Below are 21,251 nucleotides of genomic sequence, written 5' to 3'. Positions count from 1 at the left end.
AGGATGGATCCATGCTTTTGTTGTTTAAGACAAATTCTGGAGCTAAAATCTGAGTGTTGCAGAAATTCTGAACATCTGAGCAAAGAAAGCTTCTAGAAGAGTAAAGACTAGCTAGAAGAATGAAGATTCACAGAGTAAATGTGAAAATTCATCACAGAGCTCTATGCACATGATTAACTGACCGTGAGCAAGTTTGCTAGTATGGAGCATTCAGATCCACCCCAAAGACTGTTCAGTGCTCACAGAAACTGCACAATACCCAAGAGCTGCATCTGAGCCGCTACAGGCCTTAAACAGCATGTTAAATGTTAATGTTCATGACAGTTTAATTAGAAAAAGACAAAACATGTATGGTTGGTCTGGAAGGGCCGCCCGGAGAAAGCTTATTGTCTCTAAGAAGAACACAACAACTCAGTTGAGGTTTGCAAATTTGCCCTTGAAGGCTTCTGGAGCAACATATTTTTAAAAGATGAGGCCAAAGTGGAGGTTTGGCCATAATGCACAGCAGTACCTTTAGCAAAAATCAAACACGGCACAAACACCTCAAATCCACTGTCAAGTATGCTGGTTCAATTGTGGTGATTTGAGCTTGTTCTGCAGACACAAGCAATAAGCACCTTGCAGTCGACGAACTCCTCTGTATGCCAAAGTTTTCTAGAGTCAAATGTGAGGCCGTCTGTCCGACAGCTAAAGCTTCTCCTAAATTAGGCCATGCAACAGGATAATGAGCCCAAGCACAGCAGCAAATCTACTGCATGGAAGTCCAGACCTCAACCTGACAGAAATGCTGTGTATAAAGAAATGCTTGCAAATGTTGATGAATTGAAGTTATTGCTGCTAACTGCTGGTTCTGTAAACGACTCAATCATAGACTGATTATGATATTGGAAAAACAAATGTCTGAATCCTAAATTGTGGATATCCTATTGTTGTGATCTAAAATGTAACACTAAATGTGATTAAAACACTAAAAATCTGGACTCCTGGGCTCAACGACTGCAAGGATCACCAGCCCGAGGAAAACACAAAATACACTTGATTAATCCTTGAATGAAGACATTGATCTGACTTTTTCAAATTTTGCCAATTGTGTTTATTATTAAATTATTGAGGAAATAGAAAGGGGGGGTTGTAAAGAAGAAGGTAAAGGAAAGGGATAGAAAGGAGGAAAGAGATAGAGGAGAGAAAACCCCAACAATCCCCTCTGAGCAAGCACTAGGTGCGACAGTGGATAGGAAAAACTCCCTTTAAAGGAAGAAACCTATGACAGAACCAGGCTCTAGAGGGGGCAGTCAACTGTCGGGACTGGTTGGGGGGTGAGGGTGAAAAGAGAGAGAGGGGGGAGGGAGATGGGGCAGGTGATAGGAGTTAAAGGGAGACAGGGGAGGGGGAGGTGTCAGGAGAGAAAGGGAGAGGAGAGGTGAAAATTAAGATGGAACAGAGGTGGGGGGAGACGAGGTGACATTAGCAGTAGAAAAAGTAGAAAAAGCAGGAGTGTCCCTCCTCCAGAAGAAGCGGAAGCGTTTTTTCTTCTTTTCCATGAGCTTTTCCACGAGCACTTTTTTCTCTAGGATGAGGGTTCTCAACTGATCGATTGTTTCTGTATTCTCCTGCTCAAGTTTCTTGCATGTTTTCTCCACTTCTTCTAATTTGGCTTGTTTGTCTTCTTTCTGCTTTATTTCCTGTTGTTCTTGGTCTTGAAGCAGCTCTTGATATTTGTGCAGTGTTTCATCAAGCTTTACCTGCAGCGCTCCGTATTGTTCCTGCACACCTTGGAGTTGGCACTGCATGTCTCTCTGGTTAATGTCCAGTTTTTCTTTCTCTTCAAGGATTTCTTTATTCTTTTGCAGAGCTTCATCAAGCATTACTTGCAAGCCTTCCTTGTGTTTCTCGATGTTCTGAAGCTTGCAATCCAGATGTTTCTGTTTCATGTCTTGCTGTTCTTTCTCTTGAAGGAAATCTTTATTTCTTTGCAGTGCTTTATCAAGTTTTATTGTCAGCGCTGTGTATTTTTCCTCCACGTCTTCAAGCTTGCAGTCCGTTTGTTTCTGTTTAATTTCTTGTTGCTTTTGTTCTTGAAGCAACTCCTTATTTTTGTTCAGTGTTTTATCAAGCTTTACCTGAAGCGCTTTGTATTTTTCCTCCACGCCTTGGAGTTTGCACTGCTTCATGTCCTGTTGTTCTTTTTCTTGGAGGAGTTCTTTAATTTTTTGCAGAGCTTCATTAAGCTTGATTTGCAAGCTTTTGTTGTGTTTCTCCATGTCCTGAAGCTTGAAATCCATTTCCTTCTGTTTTATCTCCTGTAGCCTTTTTTCTTGAAGAAACTCTTCCTTTGTGTGCGGTCTTTCATCAAGCTTTGCCTGCAGCGCTCTGTTTTTCTCCTCCATGTCTTGGAGTTGGCACTCCATGTCTCTCTTGTTTATTTTCAGGTGTTCGTTCTCTTCAAGGATTTCTTTATTGTTTTTTCTCTGAGACATGTTTGAATCTGTAAACTGTCACTCTCAAAAGGATTGAAATTTTTTAAAAGATTTCTCTGGCGAACGTTTGAATGCTGCGAACATAAATGCTGCAAATAACGGACTAAAAATAACAGTTCTCTTTCTTCTTCTGGTTTAATCAACTTTTTCTGTGATGGTGTCACATTTACAGTGGTTGCAACAACTGCACCTAAAAGGACCCTGAAAAACTGGTGCACAGCCTACAGAGTCTAATAAGTGTCACCACTGTAACCACTGCACAAATGCAATACACTTACTTTACACTTACTTTACTTAACAGCAACAATAATAATAACAATAATATGTTAAATAATAATATAATATAACTAGTACTACTACTACTAATGATGACAATAACAACAAATTTATAATAATAATGTCAAAAATACCAGTACTAATAATAATAATAATAATAAATATAACCATAACAACATAAACAACAACATTACTACTACTAATAATAAAGATAAACAAATATATTTCTAACAATAATAATGATAATAATAATAATAAAACTGCTATTTATTTATTTCTGCAGTGTTAAACTCACCTTATCTGCGCCACCAGGAAGCTTTCTTTGCTTTGTTCCTCTGAGTCTCAGCTGGAGGTGAAGCTGGTGCAGCAGAGGTGGCTGGAGTCCCAGGGACCACATGTTGATCCATGAGATCCTTTCGTGCACTCACACTGGAAACACAACGATAACAGAGAAGATCAGTCTGCTGTAATGCGCTCAAACTGCACTCAGTGCCTCAAGAAAGTCATCTGAACCGACTGCATGAAGCTGTGGACTCCACAGAGGGAAGAAATCTACAATTTACACAGTAAAAACAGATTCAGCTCAAATATTCAGACAAATATTTACTTTCAAACCAGAAAACTGTGCATGCATGTTTATGTGTGCATTTATAAATGTACACATCAACATAATTTTCATCATAGGAAAAATGTGACACAGAGTAAAGATCTTACTTTTTTAGTGGGGCCTTCTCCTCTCCAACACCCACAGTAACCTCCTTTATTATAGGATTCAAATAAATCAAAGAGCATTTGATTAAATAAGAACTGTGCTGCACAAAAACAGCAACTTTTAAAAAATATATCAAAAAACATGACATATCAGGCTGTCCCTTTCCCCTTCTTAGAGTCCAGCAAAACATGTTTGCACTGGTTGCTGTTTGAGAAAATAATCTGTATAACTTATAAAGTTTTTACAAGACACTTCTCCTTCTCTCTGCAATCTCCAACTCCGGTTTGCAAAAGTCTGAATGTGTGTGAACTTACAGGCCTCAAAATGTGACACCTACAGAACGTGTTTGAGTTAGCAGGTAAGGCTAAAACAGCTAAATCAAACATAAACATGGCTACCATAGTTATAATAATAAACTTTATAATGTGTTGCTAACATTTTGGTTGTTGTGATGATTCAAATTTGTTCGGTAAACCTCATCAAAATGAACATGTGTCGACAGAAACATATATTTGGATCTCACATCTTCTTATTAAATGTAGCTATTGTCAAATAACCTGAAATCTGGGACTTAGCCACACTAATATTTCATATATTACTTCAACTCACTAATTTAATTAAGGGGTTTGTTTAAAATTATTACGTAAAATAAAAAAAAACACAATGCAGATGTGCAAATAACAGTAGCCAGCTGCTGCCACAAGATGGCAGCAAACTAAAGGTTCACAGAGAGATTTCTTAACTTTGGGACATTTAATCAATGAGTATTATTACACTTGATTAAACAAGCATGAAACTGGATGAGTGGAGGACAAAAGAAGATGTTTCAGACCTCCCTTAGTTATGCTGCAATAAGATTCTTCTCATGTCACTTTTCTGACTATGTGTTTATACGCTGCTCTGCATCTTATTATTAGTTATTATTATTCTCTTGCTCTCTGGCACAGCAGCCCCTTACCTGAGCCTGGTTCTGCTGGAGGTTTCTTCTTTTTAAAAGGGAGTTCTTCATGGCCACTGTGGGGTATGTGTTATTGTAGGGTCTTTAGCTTACAGTCTAAAGCACCCCTAGGCAACTGTTGCTGTGATTTGTAATTTTATTTATATAAATAAAATAGAATTGAACTGAAAATTGTAATGAAAAGCAAAACAATTTCAAACAATAAAAACTAAACTAAAATACATAAACTGACAACAGAATGTAAGTGACACTAGACAAAATTAAAAACAAATGAAAAAATGAAAAAGCAAAACTACAGTAACTCTGCAGTTACCCCACCCACTGTCGTAGAAGCTGACTAGTGTGAGTGGGCATCAAGAGGCAATGGAGGAGGCTGACTGTAGATGAGCAGCCTGAAGTTTAGAGTGTCGTGGAGAGTTAGCAAAACAAAAACACTGTCCCACTTTTAACCCCTGACTTTGACACACGTCGTCTCTTTTTATGCGACAACCTCTGGTGATTAATATAAGAAACAAGATTACCTTTCACGTGTTTCTGTTAAACTATTTGAATTCTGTTTGAATTACGTTGTCGCTTGCAATTAGGCCGGAAGTCCCACATCACTCCCATGTTAAAATCCTTACACTGGCGTCTGGTTGGGTACAGATATCAGTTTAAAATCCTCACTTTTATGGTCATACTTTTACAAGGTGAGGCCACCACCTATATCGCGGAGCTTTTTCAACCTTCAAACTCTCTAAACGGGATCCTCAGAGCCAGTGATAGTGGTCTTCTGACTATTCCACGGACCCGTTTGAAAACGAACGCGCTTTTCAAACCCTAGCTCCAACACTGTGGAACAGTTTTCCTCCCCCACTACACACCATCGACTCTGTGGCTTCATTTAAAAAACAGCTTGAAGCACATCTGTTTAGACAGACATTTGGGTAATGTTTGTGTGTAATATGTTGTTTTGTTTGATACGCTTTTATATTCCCTTGAGAAGCACTTTTTAATAGCTTCATGTCTTAAAAAGCGCTATATAAAAAAATGGATTAACTTACTCTGGCTGCCAGTAAGCGCCAAGGCAAACTTTCATCCCAATCAGCCTTCAGTTTGGTGCAACAAGCATGTAGCAATGATTTAAATGCTGATGGCAGCGTTCTAATGAATCCTTACTTTGACGATGACACACCAATGATTTGAAATGAAGTTGTTGGAGAGCCTGTGCAAATAATCTAGAAGTAAAATTAGAGCCTTGATCCCTCTGAATTACTTTGGGAATCCCGAACACAGAAATGAATTGGCTAAAAGCTTAAACTATTCCCTTAGTAGAGCTTTGGGATCAGGATCACATCCAGGTTGTTGTGCTGGTAACTACATAGCAGGGGCTGTTCAGACTTCCTGGGCTGAGAGACAGATTAAGCTGAGTATACTATGTTGACATTTAAACCTGATATTAGTCCCTGTTGCACTGGCATGTGAGATTGTAAAAATGAGAACGTGCCTGTTTTCTTTGACTTGTTGGTCTTTGTGGATGATCCTCAGTTTGAGTTTCTTAGGCTCAAATCCCATTTAGTGTTTAAGATTTTGAATCAAAGGCCAGCTGCAAAAATACTCCTGTTCACAACTTTCAGTCACAAGCTGACACTGAGCCTCTTTAGTAAACCCAACAGCTTTTTAATGTCAAAAGAAGGCTCTTAGCTGCTGCAGACATTAGTAGATCTGACCCTAGAGGTTCTTTCTTTCATATGCCAAACTTTGTAATGATATTTTTCACAGGCGTTTATCGATTTATCAATGAGCTTTTCTCATCAACATCAGGGAAAAAGTCTAGGAATAGGAGGTACTTTATGAACACCCACAGTCTCCCAAACTACTCCTCACCAGACTGTTGTTGTCTAAATCTGAATTGGAAATGATTATTCAAGCTTTTATTTCAGCTTGCTTAGATTATTGTAACAGCTGTTTTCTTTGTTTGAGCCAAAAGAATCTTAACTGTCTCCAGTCAGTCCTGCTGCAAGGCTCTTAACAAAGGCATGAAAAAGAGAGCACATTACATAGGTTTTCTTCTCATTACACTGGCTTCCAGTACATTATAGAATTCACTCTTAGTGCTGACTACTAAAGCTCTGAGTCGTGACGCTCCTGCCTACATCTCTGATCTGTTAGAACCCCACCCTCCCTCTCACAGCCTGGGATCATCTAATCAAAGGCTGTTGGTGGTCCCACAAGCACGTTTTAGGATCAAAGGAGTCAGATCTTTTAGAGCGGTGGCCCCCAGGTTGTGGAATGCTTTGACTCCATCTTTAGGTTTTTTAAAAAGCAGCTAAAGACTCATTTATTTAGACTAGCTTCTAAATGGATTTGTGCTGTATGATGATGATGTATGTTTTATGTACATCTGTGTGATATTATTGTGAACCACTTTCACCTCTCCTGTCCTGTCTTTCTTATCTTTCTCCATTTCCATGTGATGTTAGCTCCCTTTCTTCTCTCTCCCTGTGAAAAACAGCAGCTGAACCTTTAGCTAGCAAAAAAACGAAAACACCGTCCCACTTTTAACCCCTGAGTTTTAAACACGTCGTCTCTTTTTATGCGACAACCTCTGGTGATTAATATAAGAAACAAGACTGCCTTTCATGTGTTTCTGTTTAGGCTCAAATCTATTTAACGGTTGGAGGTTTTCTCAGTGTTCATCAGTCACTCATCTGTGTGTATGTGGCACTGTGGCTTAGTTGGTTAAAGTGCCTGTCTAGTAAGTAATAAACTAGAAAACAGGAGATCCTGGGTTCAACTCCCAGCAGTGCCTAAACGATAGTAGTTTTGTCTGTTCTCAGTCATCCAGGGCCTGTTAGTCTAAGGAGCTTTGAAAGATGAGTGTCCGGATTCCTTTAAGGGACACATCCCACTGGTGTATAAATGCCTGGGACTCTCCACCATTTCATTTTAGCAAGGGTCTCAAACTCACGGCTTACCTCACTCCTACTTGGGGCCCGTATATTGACCTGAAGAAATATAATGCAGTTTCGCCATTGAAGTTACTTTTGTTGTTATGGAGGATTTGTTTGTTGTTGAGTGCAATGTTAAAATAAGTTCTTTAAAAAGCACAAAATGATTTAATATGAAGGCAATATGAGCAGAGAGCACAAACTTGTTGAGGGATTGGCTGTTAGTTCAGTGCGAGAGTTATTTGTAAAGAAAACTATTTTCATTAGCAGTCCAAACTAATGTGTACACTTAGAGACCATTTTGACGTTTGACCAGAGTGCTCTCTCGGCTGCAGCGTAATATTAAAATCCACTTCAAAAGACGCTCATCACATGTTTATAGTTTTTTTAAAAACTTCAATGACACTGGCCAGAAAGAGAGTACCAAGTTGTTTGTTTGGTAGTTCAGTGAAAGGCTTCAGTTAATTAAGAGTGTGAAAATAATTAATTCAGCTTTGCAGTTTTGTCTTGTTATTCAATATTTGAAAATAAAAAACGAACACAACACTAGATTTTTGGAAATATTTGTGGATGTTTTCTACTTGGCCAAGGCCAATGAGGTCATTCATATCAGATCTCTTAGCTGCCCCTAAATCAGTTACTATGGGAACATGTGTGATTTGCAGATGTAGAGAACATCTCACTGATTGCTGGATCAAATAGAGGCTAAACAACATTTTGGTCCTGTAGACAACATATGGGCTCGTCCGGGATTTGAACCCGGGACCTCTCGCACCCTAAGCGAGAATCATACCCCTAGACCAACGAGCCACATAAAAATATGCAGTCTTTTTCCGAAAGTCACATATCAGAGCAAATGAAGCGGCACGTATGAAAGATTGTCTTGAAAGCTACCAGTCAAAAGTTTGGACACGCATTGTCAGGGTTTTTCTATATTGTAGATACAAACTGAAGATGTCAAATAAATGAAGCAAGAAATATGGAATCATGTACCATCAAAAAGAATGATAAATAACTAAATATGTTTTATATTTTAGATTCCTGGAAGTAGCCACGCTTTGCTTATTTCACAGTGCCACAAACCCTCAGCCTTCTCTCAATGAGCATCATGATATATGAAATGGTTTTCACTTCACAGATGTGCCTTTTTAGGGTTCATTTGTAGGATTTCTCTTTAGCACATTTTCACATGAACGTCATACATCATCCAGAAAAGCATCAATCACAAACCTATACTCTGCGTTTTTTCAGCTCGCTGCAGATGTTTGACCGGCCCATGCCACCAAGCAGCAGCCATTATAAATTCAACCTCAGTGATTTCCACCCTGCTATTAATGTTAACAAGCTCGGGCTTCACAGTGCAAATTTTAAAAGACAGTGGAGAGCCTTGCCAACAGCTCCTTAAGCTCTAATTGGAGAGTACAGTTGTATAAACATGCAATTAGACTTAAATAACATATTTGAAGAATTTAATTGTGGGATGAAAAAAAACCCGATTTAGATATCAATGAGTTTTTAAGGACATTTCAAGTTAGGCAAATGAAGAATGAGTGAAGTGAAGAATAACATGGATTAAAATCAGTGTTGGGTAAGTTACTTTAAAGTAGTAACTTAGTTACATTACTAGTTACTTCTATCAAAAGATGTAGGTAACACCAGACTGCAGATGAGCTGCTTACAGGGCTGGACTGGGACAAAAAAAAAAATCGTCCCGGGGAATTTGACTAGAGACCGGCCCACCATTATAGGAAAAATAATAAAGCCTTTGAATGAAAACAAACGCTGTTGTGACGTACACTGTACACAGTGATGTACACTGTTCTGATGGTATATATGCATTAATCTATCAATCGTTTGTTGTAAGACTCAGATAATTATTTTTTTTAAAGCGAGACATTTTAAATGAGAATAAGAAAGAAAAGTATTTCTTTGTGCCCACCTCTCCCTGTTAATGCCCTACCTGCCCCCCTGGCAACACTTTGCTAGACCCACCCCTGCACAGTTACCAGCTGTCAGCTAAGTAAAAAAAAAGGATCCTGGTGTTATTTGTCTCTCAGAAACAGTTCATAACTTCCCTTCAACTCATTCATGTCACCTAAAAGGTAAACCTGTTTCTCCATCACCTGTTCAGCTCTGATGATTCAGTAAGGACATCTCCTGGTTTCATCTTCATGTTTCCCTCTCACCACATATCCAAACCGACATCATGACCAGCAGCTTTACAGCTGTGGCTCCAGCAAACATCAGCTGATAGTAGAAAGTAATATTAAATAAATTCTAACAACAGCTGATCAAGCTTAAACGTGCTGCTGTTGTTTAGCGCGACACCCGCTGGTTTCCTCTTTCTGGCGCAAAGTAGGCGATAAACAAACAAGAGAGAAAAGCCGATCAGCTGATCATTGATCAGTTTCATGATTGAAGTAGAAACAGGAGAGGGAGGGGGAGAGAATGAGAGGAGAAGAGGCAGCTGTGCAGCGTAAACACAGAATAAATCCAGCTTTGTGTCTTTTTCATTGTAGCTGAAGTCCGGGACAAAATGTTCCTTTTCACCTCAATACGAAACCCTTAATATTTTCTCTGAATACGAGACGATTCTGTTTTTTACGGGACAGTTGGCAACTCTAATAATTAACCTATGAACAAAATAAAGTTCAACATCAGTTAACATAGCACCCACCCAGCTGTATAGAAACTCCGTCATGCTAGCTAGTACGCAGTATGAAAAAGTCAGCATAACGAAAATAAACTCCACCTAAACTTGATTTATATGTGACTCAGATACACTGCAGGTCATAACTTCTTACCTGAAGTTCAGTTCACCTGATACTCGGACCGGCGGCTGCTTCGGGTCTCTCCTCTTGGCGCCCTTTTCCTTCATCCACCTGCTGGCTTCCACCACTTGCTAATGTTATTGAATCTGTGGAAGCTCCGCGATAGCCACCACACGAAGTAACGAATAACGAGCCTATTTAAATCCCAGTAACGAGTAACGCGTTCCTGGTTTTGGCATAATAACTAGTTACCGTGCTCGTTACCACAATAATAACGTAGTTACTGTAACGCGTTACTTAATAACGGTTAGTCCCAACACTGGACAGAACCACCTGCTTTAAACTACCATGATGTTCTGTGATATGTTGTCATGGCAATATGAAGTCAAATAAATACAAATATACAAAAATGCACAGTTGAAGGAGGACAAGAAGACAGGCAACTGGAAGAGCTTTTGAAACAGGAAAACTTTTTTGGATTTCTCTTAATTTACCTGGAAATTTCGCTAATACAAGTCAAGGAGGAAACAAGGAGGCAGGTTGGATTATATTTGAGGACAGGACGCATGAAGGAGAAGCATGAGGAGAGAGGAAACAGCAGAGCGACGGTGCAGAGCTAATCATGGATCAAGTTGAAGAAGCAAGCATCAAAACTGTGAGTAAACATAACACACAAAAAGTTCAAAATTACTGTGCTGATTAAGGAAAAATTAAATTTGGTTAGTTTGGGGTCTCGAGCTTCAGGTTTGTGGGTTCAGTTGCTCTCAAAATTGAGGAAAGACAAAAAATGCTTCTTTTGAAAGGTTGTTGGAGGATTCTTACTGTAAGAAATATCTGGGTGTGCATCTGCTTTTATTTAAAAAAAAAGTTGAATTTTATTTAGTCACATTGGAAAGGGAAAATTGGAGGATCAGGACAATAATGTGGCCAAATTTACTTTTTCCTTAATCAGAACAATAATTTTGATCTGAAGTAGAAATGTTGAAATGGGTTATTTTCTTTCTTCTCTACTGATCACTGTGTTACATGTTTAGTTACTTGTCAGTCCACATGGTTAATGGTACTTTTAAAAAATGCAGTTTATTCGTAATTTTGTAGAAAAAGGCTCTGCACCTGTGAAAAACAAATCCAAACCCCCAAAATCACTGTAGATCAGAGTAGCTAAGCTCTGGTTAACTGCAATTATATTACAGGAGATTAAAAATATTAGGATGATTGAAAGAAACAAAGATTGCTTTAAGGTCTGAAGATTTGATTTTCTTATTGAAAGAGACGAAAACTAATCCATGTGTGACACTGAGAAAAAACTGAAAGCTAAAAAGATCTGGAGGTCCAACTGTTGTTATACAAATGTGCAAACTTGATTTAATGACATTAGAAAGAAAAATCAGATGTTTAAAAAGGTAATATATAAAAATGATTTTTATATTACTTGAAAAAATGATGTTGGTTAGTGCAGCTGTATTTGGAAAAACTGCTGGGTCACTAGTAAGATGAGATTTAATGTGATAAACTGAGGGAAGGTAATATAATCTGCACACTCGCTATTATTGTTGTAATCCACACACCACCATTATTGTTGCATCCATACACCAGCAAATATTTTATAAAACATTAATCATAATTGGTGATCAATGAAAGTTTTAAGCAATTATATTTATTTGCAATCAAAACCAGTTTACAAAATATAAAAAAGAATCTTGTTTTTTTTTTAAGATAAAAAGACGTTTCTAACTGACTTCAGGTAGCTGAGCTGTAGAGGAGATTGATGAGCACGAAATAAAGTGAACTTGTTAGGGAGAGATTGCAATCAACTAGAATTTTGATGATAGACACAGATAAAAACGAACTGTTAAAAAAAGTGACGGTTTTGTGCAGCTGGGTGTTGCAGCCCCTTTAGAGGAAAATGTAAACTTGGTTTAACGAGGTTAAAAACAAACTGGGATGATCCAGACACATTTATTGTTTCTTTAATCCCCACAATAGTTTGAGTTTGTGCTAAAATGTCTTAAAAAGCTGTTTTGAGTGATAAGTTAGGCTTTAATGTGTTAAACTTGCATTAGATAAGACAATGTACCACTGAACACAGGAGGGATTATTGCTGAAAATGGGTCTCTGAACACCTCTGTAGATATTCTATTAAAAATCATTCATGATTTGTGATCAGTGTTAATATTAAGCATTTATATGATTATTTACGCTTTTGATTAATTGCTGTGATTCAATCTTAAACCAAATTTGAGTATATTCAGAAAACAAGACATTTCTACTTCACCTCAGACCTTTGAGCTGTAGTCTACATTGTAATTATAGTGTGTGGTTATTGATTAGAGCAGATGATATGAGACCATCAGGAGAGACTGTTAAAAAGTTATGAGCTGTCTTGATGCAGAGAAAGTGGAGTTTGTCATCCTTGAATGATGGGATTCAAGGATTGAATGATGCTCTGCCTCTGTGCTCAAGTTCAGACATAGGCTTTAAGCAACCATGAGCCACTGATACGCGTGATAGATTAATCAGCATGTATCAAGTGGGCTTGTTAAACAGCTCTGATAGGAGAAAGTCAATGAGCACGCAATAAAGTGGACTTGTTAGGGCCAGTTTACCATCAGCCTTGCTAAAGTTGAACTTCATTTGTATTTAAAGACAGACTTTAAAGAAAATTCGTATTTGAAACTGGTGATAAAATCCAGGTCAGATACAGTTACATACAAACATACAGTACACACTGCTGCTCAAAGGTTGGAGGTCAGTTAGAAAAGTCCCTGATTTTAATAGAAAATTGGCTTTAATGTAATATCACATGAAGGTTATCAGTAATGTTTTCACAGCTTTAATCAAATCCTTCATCATCCATAAGTTGTGATGGAAAAATGTCTGCAAGCGTGCAGGAGCCCATTTTTAGAGACAATCACTCCTGTGTTAGAATATTAATTGAGGTTTATCAGGTGAGATGACCAATAGATGAAAAGAAATATACTCTTACTAATTATTAGAGTTGAAAAGTACTTTGCTAAGCAAAATTAAATGAGGTTAGGCTGCAACTTGAAACGTTTACATAAAAGGTTCAGTTGGTGATGCATGAAAGTATAATAATTTTCTTCTACAAATCTATTGGAGAATTCTGATTGTAAAAAATGAAAAATATTGAAAGAGTGAAACTGTTAGAAAAGTGAAGGTTTTGTGCAGCTGGGTGTTGCAGCCCCTTTAGAGGAAAATGTAAACTTGGTTTAACGAGGTTAAAAACAGAAACTGGGATGATCCAGACACATTTATTGTTTCTTTAATCCCCACAATAGTTTGAGTTTGTGCTAAAATGTCTTAAAAAGCTGTTTTGAGTGATAAGTTAGGCTTTAATGTGTTAAACTTGCATTAGATAAGACAATGTACCACTGAACACAGGAGGGATTATTGCTGAAAATGCGTCTCTGAGCACCTCTGTAGATATTCTATTAAAAATCATTCATGATTTGTGATCAGTGTTAATATTAAGCATTTATATGATTATTTACGCTTTTGATTAATTGCTGTGATTCAATCTGAAACCAAATTTGAGTCTATTCAGAAAACAAGACATTTCTACATCACCTCAGACCTTTGAGCTGTAGTCTACATTGTAATTATAGTGTGTGGTTATTGATTAGAGCAGATGATATGAGACCATTAGGAGAGACTGTTAAAAAGTTATGAGCTGTCTTGATGCAGAGAAAGTGGAGTTTGTCATCCTTGAATGATGGGATTCAAGGATTGAATGATGCTCAGCCTCTGTGCTCAAGTTCAGACATAGGCTTTAAGCAACCATGAGCCACTGATACGCGTGATAAATTAATCAGCATGTATCAAGTGGGCTTGTTAAACAGCTCTAGGAGAAAGTCAATGAGCACGCAATAAAGTGGACTTGTTAGGGCCAGTTTACCATCAGCCTTGCTAAAGTTGAACTTCATTTGTATTTAAAGACAGACTTTAAAGAAAATTCGTATTTGAAACTGGTGATAAAATCCAGGTCAGATACAGTTACATACAAACATACAGTACACACTGCTGCTCAAAGGTTGGAGGTCAGTTAGAAAAGTCCCTGATTTTAATAGAAAATTGGCTTTAATGTAATATCACATGAAGGTTATCAGTAATGTTTTCACAGCTTTAATCAAATCCTTCATCATCCATAAGTTGTGATGGAAAAATGTCTGCAAGCGTGCAGGAGCCCATCTTTAGAGACAATCACTCCTGTGTTAGAATATTAATTGAAGTTTATCAGGTGAGATGACCAATAGATGATAAGAAATATACTCTTACTAATTATTAGAGTTGAAAAGTACTTTGCTAAGCAAAATTAAATGAGGTTAGGCTGCAAATTGAAACGTTTGCCTAAAAGGTTCAGTTGGTGATGCATGAAAGAAAAATAATTTTCTTCTACAAATCTATTGGAGAATTCTGATTGTAAAAAATGAAAAATATTGAAAGAGTGAAACTGTTGGAAAAGTGAAGGTTTTGTGCAGCTGGGTGTTGCAGCCCCTTTAGAGGAAAATGTAAACTTGGTTTAACGAGGTTAAAAACAAAAACTGGGATGATCCAGACACATTTATTGTTTCTTTAATCCCCACAATAGTTTGAGTTTGTGCTAAAATGTCTTAAAAAGCTGTTTTGAGTGATAAGTTAGGCTTTAATGTGTTAAACTTGCATTAGATAAGACAATGTACCACTGAACACAGGAGGGATTATTGCTGAAAATGGGTCTCTGAACACCTCTGTAGATATTCTATTAAAAATCATTCATGATTTGTGATCAGTGTTAATATTAAGCATTATATGATTATTTACGCTTTTGATTAATTGCTGTGATTCAATCTGAAACCAAATTTGAGTATATTCAGAAAACAAGACATTTCTACTTCACCTCAGACCTTTGAGCTGTAGTCTACATTGTAATTATAGTGTGTGGTTATTGATTAGAGCAGATGATATGAGACCATCAGGAGAGACTGTTAAAAAGTTATGAGCTGTCTTGATGCAGAGAAAGTGGAGTTTGTCATCCTTGAATGATGGGATTCAAGGTTTGAATGATGCTCTGCCTCTGTGCTCAAGTTCAGACATAGGCTTTAAGCAACCATGAGCCACTGATACGCGTGATAAATTAATCAGCATGTATCAAGTGGGCTTGTTAAACAGCTCTAGGAGAAAGTCAATGAGCACGCAATAAAGTGGACTTGTTAGGGCCAGTTTACCATCAGCCTTGCTAAAGTTGAACTTCATTTGTATTTAAAGACAGACTTTAAAGAAAATTCGTATTTGAAACTGGTGATAAAATCCAGGTCAGATACAGTTACATACAAACATACAGTACACACTGCTGCTCAAAGGTTGGAGGTCAGTTAGAAAAGTCCCTGATTTTAATAGAAAATTGGCTTTAATGTAATATCACATGAAGGTTATCAGTAATGTTTTCACAGCTTTAATCAAATCCTTCATCATCCATAAGTTGTGATGGAAAAATGTCTGCAAGCGTGCAGGAGCCCATCTTTAGAGACAATCACTCCTGTGTTAGAATATTAATTGAAGTTTATCAGGTGAGATGACCAATAGATGATAAGAAATATACTCTTACTAATTATTAGAGTTGAAAAGTACTTTGCTAAGCAAAATTAAATGAGGTTAGGCTGCAAATTAAAACGTTTGCCTAAAAGGTTCAGTTGGTGATGCATGAAAGAAAAATAATTTTCTTCTACAAATCTATTGGAGAATTCTGATTGTAAAAAATGAAAAATATTGAAAGAGTGAAACTGTTGGTAAAGTGAAGGTTTTGTGCAGCTGGGTGTTGCAGCCCCTTTAGAGGAAAATGTAAACTTGGATTAATGAGGTTAAAAACAGAAACTGGGATGATCCAGACACATTTATTGTTTCTTTAATCCCCACAATAGTTTGAGTTTGTGCTAAAATGTCTTAAAAAGCTGTTTTGAGTGATAAGTTAGGCTTTAATGTGTTAAACTTGCATTAGATAAGACAATGTACCACTGAACACAGGAGGGATTATTGCTGAAAATGGGTCTCTGAACACCTCTGTAGATATTCTATTAAAAATCATTCATGATTTGTGATCAGTGTTAATATTAAGCATTATATGATTATTTACGCTTTTGATTAATTGCTGTGATTCAATCTGAAACCAAATTTGAGTATATTCAGAAAACAAGACATTTCTACTTCACCTCAGACCTTTGAGCTGTAGTCTACATTGTAATTATAGTGTGTGGTTATTGATTAGAGCAGATGATATGAGACCATCAGGAGAGACTGTTAAAAAGTTATGAGCTGTCTTGATGCAGAGAAAGTGGAGTTTGTCATCCTTGAATGATGGGATTCAAGGATTGAATGATGCTCTGCCTCTGTGCTCAAGTTCAGACATAGGCTTTAAGCAACCATGAGCCACTGATACGCGTGATAAATTAATCAGCATGTATCAAGTGGGCTTGTTAAACAGCTCTAGGAGAAAGTCAATGAGCACGCAATAAAGTGGACTTGTTAGGGCCAGTTTACCATCAGCCTTGCTAAAGTTGAACTTCATTTGTATTTAAAGACAGACTTTAAAGAAAATTCGTATTTGAAACGTGATAAAATCCAGGTCAGATACAGTTACATACAAACATACAGTACACACTGCTGCTCAAAGGTTGGAGGTCAGTTAGAAAAGTCCCTGATTTTAATAGAAAATTGGCTTTAATGTAATATCACATGAAGGTTATCAGTAATGTTTTCACAGCTTTAATCAAATCCTTCATCATCCATAAGTTGTGATGGAAAAATGTCTGCAAGCGTGCAGGAGCCCATCTTTAGAGACAATCACTCCTGTGTTAGAATATTAATTGAAGTTTATCAGGTGAGATGACCAATAGATGATAAGAAATATACTCTTACTAATTATTAGAGTTGAAAAGTACTTTGCTAAGCAAAATTAAATGAGGTTAGGCTGCAACTTGAAACGTTTACCTAAAAGGTTCAGTTGGTGATGCATGAAAGAAAAATAATTTTCTTCTACAAATCTATTGGAGAATTCTGATTGTAAAAAATGAAAAATATTCAAAGAGTGAAACTGTTGGAAAAGTGAAGGTTTTGTGCAGCTGGGTGTTGCAGCCCCTTTAGAGGAAAATGTAAACTTGGTTTAATGAGGTTAAAAACAGAAACTGGGATGATCCAGACACATTTATTGTTTCTTTAATCCCCACAATAGTTTGAGTTTGTGCTAAAATGTCTTAAAAAGCTGTTTTGAGTGATAAGTTAGGCTTTAATGTGTTAAACTTCCATTAGATAAGACAATGTACCACTTAACACAGGAGGGATTATTGCTGAAAATGGGTCTCTGAACACCTCTGTAGATATTCTATTAAAAATCATTCATGATTTGTGATCAGTGTTAATATTAAGCATTTATATGATTATTTACGCTTTTGATTAATTGCTGTGATTCAATCTGAAACCAAATTTGAGTCTATTCAGAAAACAAGACATTTCTAACTCACCTCAGACCTTTGAGCTGTAGTCTACATTGTAATTATAGTGTGTGGTTATTGATTAGAGCAGATGATATGAGACCATCAGGAGAGACTGTTAAAAAGTTATGAGCTGTCTTGATGCAGAGAAAGTGGAGTTTGTCATCCTTGAATGATGGGATTCAAGGATTGAATGATGCTCAGCCTCTGTGCTCAAGTTCAGACATAGGCTTTAAGCAACCATGAGCCACTGATACGCGTGATAGATTAATCAGCATGTATCAAGTGGGCTTGTTAAACAGCTCTGATAGGAGAAAGTCAATGAGCACGCAATAAAGTGGACTTGTTAGGGCCAGTTTACCATCAGCCTTGCTAAAGTTGAACTTCATTTGTATTTAAAGACAGACTTTAAAGAAAATTCGTATTTGAAACTGGTGATAAAATCCAGGTCAGATACAGTTACATACAAACATACAGTACACACTGCTGCTCAAAGGTTGGAGGTCAGTTAGAAAAGTCCCTGATTTTAATAGAAAATTGGCTTTAATGTAATATCACATGAAGGTTATCAGTAATGTTTTCACAGCTTTAATCAAATCCTTCATCATCCATAAGTTGTGATGGAAAAATGTCTGCAAGCGTGCAGGAGCCCATTTTTAGAGACAATCACTCCTGTGTTAGAATATTAATTGAAGTTTATCAGGTGAGATGACCAATAGATGATAAGAAATATAATCTTACTAATTATTAGAGTTGAAAAGTACTTTGCTAAGCAAAATTAAATGAGGTTAGGCTGCAACTTGAAACGTTTACCTAAAAGGTTCAGTTGGTGATGCATGAAAGAAAAATAATTTTCTTCTACAAATCTATTGGAGAATTCTGATTGTAAAAAATGAAAAATATTCAAAGAGTGAAACTGTTGGAAAAGTGAAGGTTTTGTGCAGCTGGGTGTTGCAGCCCCTTTAGAGGAAAATGTAAACTTGGTTTAACGAGGTTAAAAACAGAAACTGGGATGATCCAGACACATTTATTGTTTCTTTAATCCCCACAATAGTTTGAGTTTGTGCTAAAATGTCTTAAAAAGCTGTTTTGAGTGATAAGTTAGGCTTTAATGTGTTAAACTTGCATTAGATAAGACAATGTACCACTGAACACAGGAGGGATTATTGCTGAAAATGGGTCTCTGAACACCTCTGTAGATATTCTATTAAAAATCATTCATGATTTGTGATCAGTGTTAATATTAAGCATTTATATGATTATTTACGCTTTTGATTAATTGCTGTGATTCAATCTGAAACCAAATTTGAGTCTATTCAGAAAACAAGACATTTCTAACTCACCTCAGACCTTTGAGCTGTAGTCTACATTGTAATTATAGTGTGTGGTTATTGATTAGAGCAGATGATATGAGACCATCAGGAGAGACTGTTAAAAAGTTATGAGCTGTCTTGATGCAGAGAAAGTGGAGTTTGTCATCCTTGAATGATGGGATTCAAGGATTGAATGATGCTCAGCCTCTGTGCTCAAGTTCAGACATAGGCTTTAAGCAACCATGAGCCACTGATACGCGTGATAGATTAATCAGCATGTATCAAGTGGGCTTGTTAAACAGCTCTGATAGGAGAAAGTCAATGAGCACGCAATAAAGTGGACTTGTTAGGGCCAGTTTACCATCAGCCTTGCTAAAGTTGAACTTCATTTGTATTTAAAGACAGACTTTAAAGAAAATTCGTATTTGAAACTGGTGATAAAATCCAGGTCAGATACAGTTACATACAAACATACAGTACACACTGCTGCTCAAAGGTTGGAGGTCAGTTAGAAAAGTCCCTGATTTTAATAGAAAATTGGCTTTAATGTAATATCACATGAAGGTTATCAGTAATGTTTTCACAGCTTTAATCAAATCCTTCATCATCCAAAAGTTGTGATGGAAAAATGTCTGCAAGCGTGCAGGAGCCCATTTTTAGAGACAAATAAATCCTGTGTTAGAATATTAATTGAGGTTTATCAGGTGAGATGACCAATAGATGAAAAGAAATATACTCTTACTAATTATTAGAGTTGAAAAGTACTTTGCTAAGCAAAATTAAATGAGGTTAGGCTGCAACTTGAAACGTTTACCTAAAAGGTTCAGTTGGTGATGCATGAAAGAAAAATAATTTTCTTCTACAAATCTATTGGAGAATTCTGATTGTAAAAAATGAAAAATATTCAAAGAGTGAAACTGTTGGAAAAGTGAAGGTTTTGTGCAGCTGGGTGTTGCAGCCCCTTTAGAGGAAAATGTAAACTTGGTTTAATGAGGTTAAAAACAGAAACTGGGATGATCCAGACACATTTATTGTTTCTTTAATCCCCACAATAGTTTGAGTTTGTGCTAAAATGTCTTAAAAAGCTGTTTTGAGTGATAAGTTAGGCTTTAATGTGTTAAACTTGCATTAGATAAGACAATGTACCACTGAACACAGGAGGGATTATTGCTGAAAATGGGTCTCTGAACACCTCTGTAGATATTCTATTAAAAATCATTCATGATTTGTGATCAGTGTTAATATTAAACATTTATATGATTATTTACGCTTTTGATTAATTGCTGTGATTCAATCTGAAACCAAATTTGAGTCTATTCAGAAAACAAGACATTTCTAACTCACCTCAGACCTTTGAGCTGTAGTCTACATTGTAATTATAGTGTGTGGTTATTGATTAGAGCAGATGATATGAGACCATCAGGAGAGACTGTTAAAAAGTTATGAGCTGTCTTGATGCAGAGAAAGTGGAGTTTGTCATCCTTGAATGATGGGATTCAAGGATTGAATGATGCTCAGCCTCTGTGCTCAAGTTCAGACATAGGCTTTAAGCAACCATGAGCCACTGATACGCGTGATAGATTAATCAGCATGTATCAAGTGGGCTTGTTAAACAGCTCTGATAGGAGAAAGTCAATGAGCACGCAATAAAGTGGACTTGTTAGGGCCAGTTTACCATCAGCCTTGCTAAAGTTGAACTTCATTTGTATTTAAAGACAGACTTTAAAGAAAATTCGTATTTGAAACTGGTGATAAAATCCAGGTCAGATACAGTTACATACAAACATACAGTACACACTGCTGCTCAAAGGTTGGAGGTCAGTTAGAAAAGTCCCTGATTTCAATAGAAAATTGGCTTTAATGTAATATCACATGAAGGTTATCAGTAATGTTTTCACAGCTTTAATCAAATCCTTCATCATCCATAAGTTGTGATGGAAAAATGTCTGCAAGCGTGCAGGAGCCCATTTTTAGAGACAATCACTCCTGTGTTAGAATATTAATTGAAGTTTATCAGGTGAGATGACCAATAGATGATAAGAAATATAATCTTACTAATTATTAGAGTTGAAAAGTACTTTGCTAAGCAAAATTAAATGAGGTTAGGCTGCAACTTGAAACGTTTACCTAAAAGGTTCAGCTGGTGATGCATGAAAGAAAAATAATTTTCTTCTACAAATCTATTGGAGAATTCTGATTGTAAAAAATGAAAAATATTCAAAGAGTGAAACTGTTGGAAAAGTGAAGGTTTTGTGCAGCTGGGTGTTGCAGCCCCTTTAGAGGAAAATGTAAACTTGGTTTAACGAGGTTAAAAACAAAAACTGGGATGA

At 36.9% G+C, this 21,251-nt stretch overlaps 1 protein-coding gene and 2 non-coding genes across 3 annotated transcripts; 1 reads left to right on the top strand and 2 right to left on the bottom strand.

Annotated features, from left to right (window-relative positions):
• Positions 1–1,427: 1,427 nt before the first annotated feature.
• On the bottom strand, positions 1,428–2,477 carry LOC146380142 (uncharacterized). Its single transcript, XM_084940390.1, has one exon. The coding sequence runs from the start codon at positions 2,475–2,477 to the stop codon at positions 1,428–1,430; it is 1,050 nt and encodes a 349-aa protein (XP_084796516.1).
• Positions 2,478–7,125: 4,648 nt separating this feature from the next.
• trnat-agu (transfer RNA threonine (anticodon AGU)) lies at positions 7,126–7,214 on the top strand. Its single transcript is given in 2 exon segments — positions 7,126–7,163; positions 7,179–7,214. It is a non-coding gene; the product is annotated as a tRNA-Thr (tRNA).
• An 877-nt stretch (positions 7,215–8,091) lies between these two features.
• Positions 8,092–8,163, bottom strand: trnap-agg (transfer RNA proline (anticodon AGG)). The gene has a single exon. It is a non-coding gene; the product is annotated as a tRNA-Pro (tRNA).
• Between the last annotated feature and the right edge of the window lie 13,088 nt (positions 8,164–21,251).

The sequence above is a fragment of the Perissodus microlepis genome, chromosome 9 (genome assembly GCF_051167445.1).
Source record: "Perissodus microlepis isolate ML-2025 ecotype Zambia chromosome 9, ASM5116744v1, whole genome shotgun sequence".
Taxonomy (NCBI): Eukaryota; Metazoa; Chordata; class Actinopteri; order Cichliformes; family Cichlidae; genus Perissodus; species Perissodus microlepis.
Note: the sequence above shows the minus strand (reverse complement) of the source record. Positions and strands in the feature narration are given on the sequence as shown.

Bases quoted from the DNA above. Each gene is read 5' to 3' on its own strand.
- LOC146380142 (XM_084940390.1), bottom strand. From the start codon at position 2,477: ATGTCTCAGAGAAAAAACAATAAAGAAATCCTTGAAGAGAACGAACAC.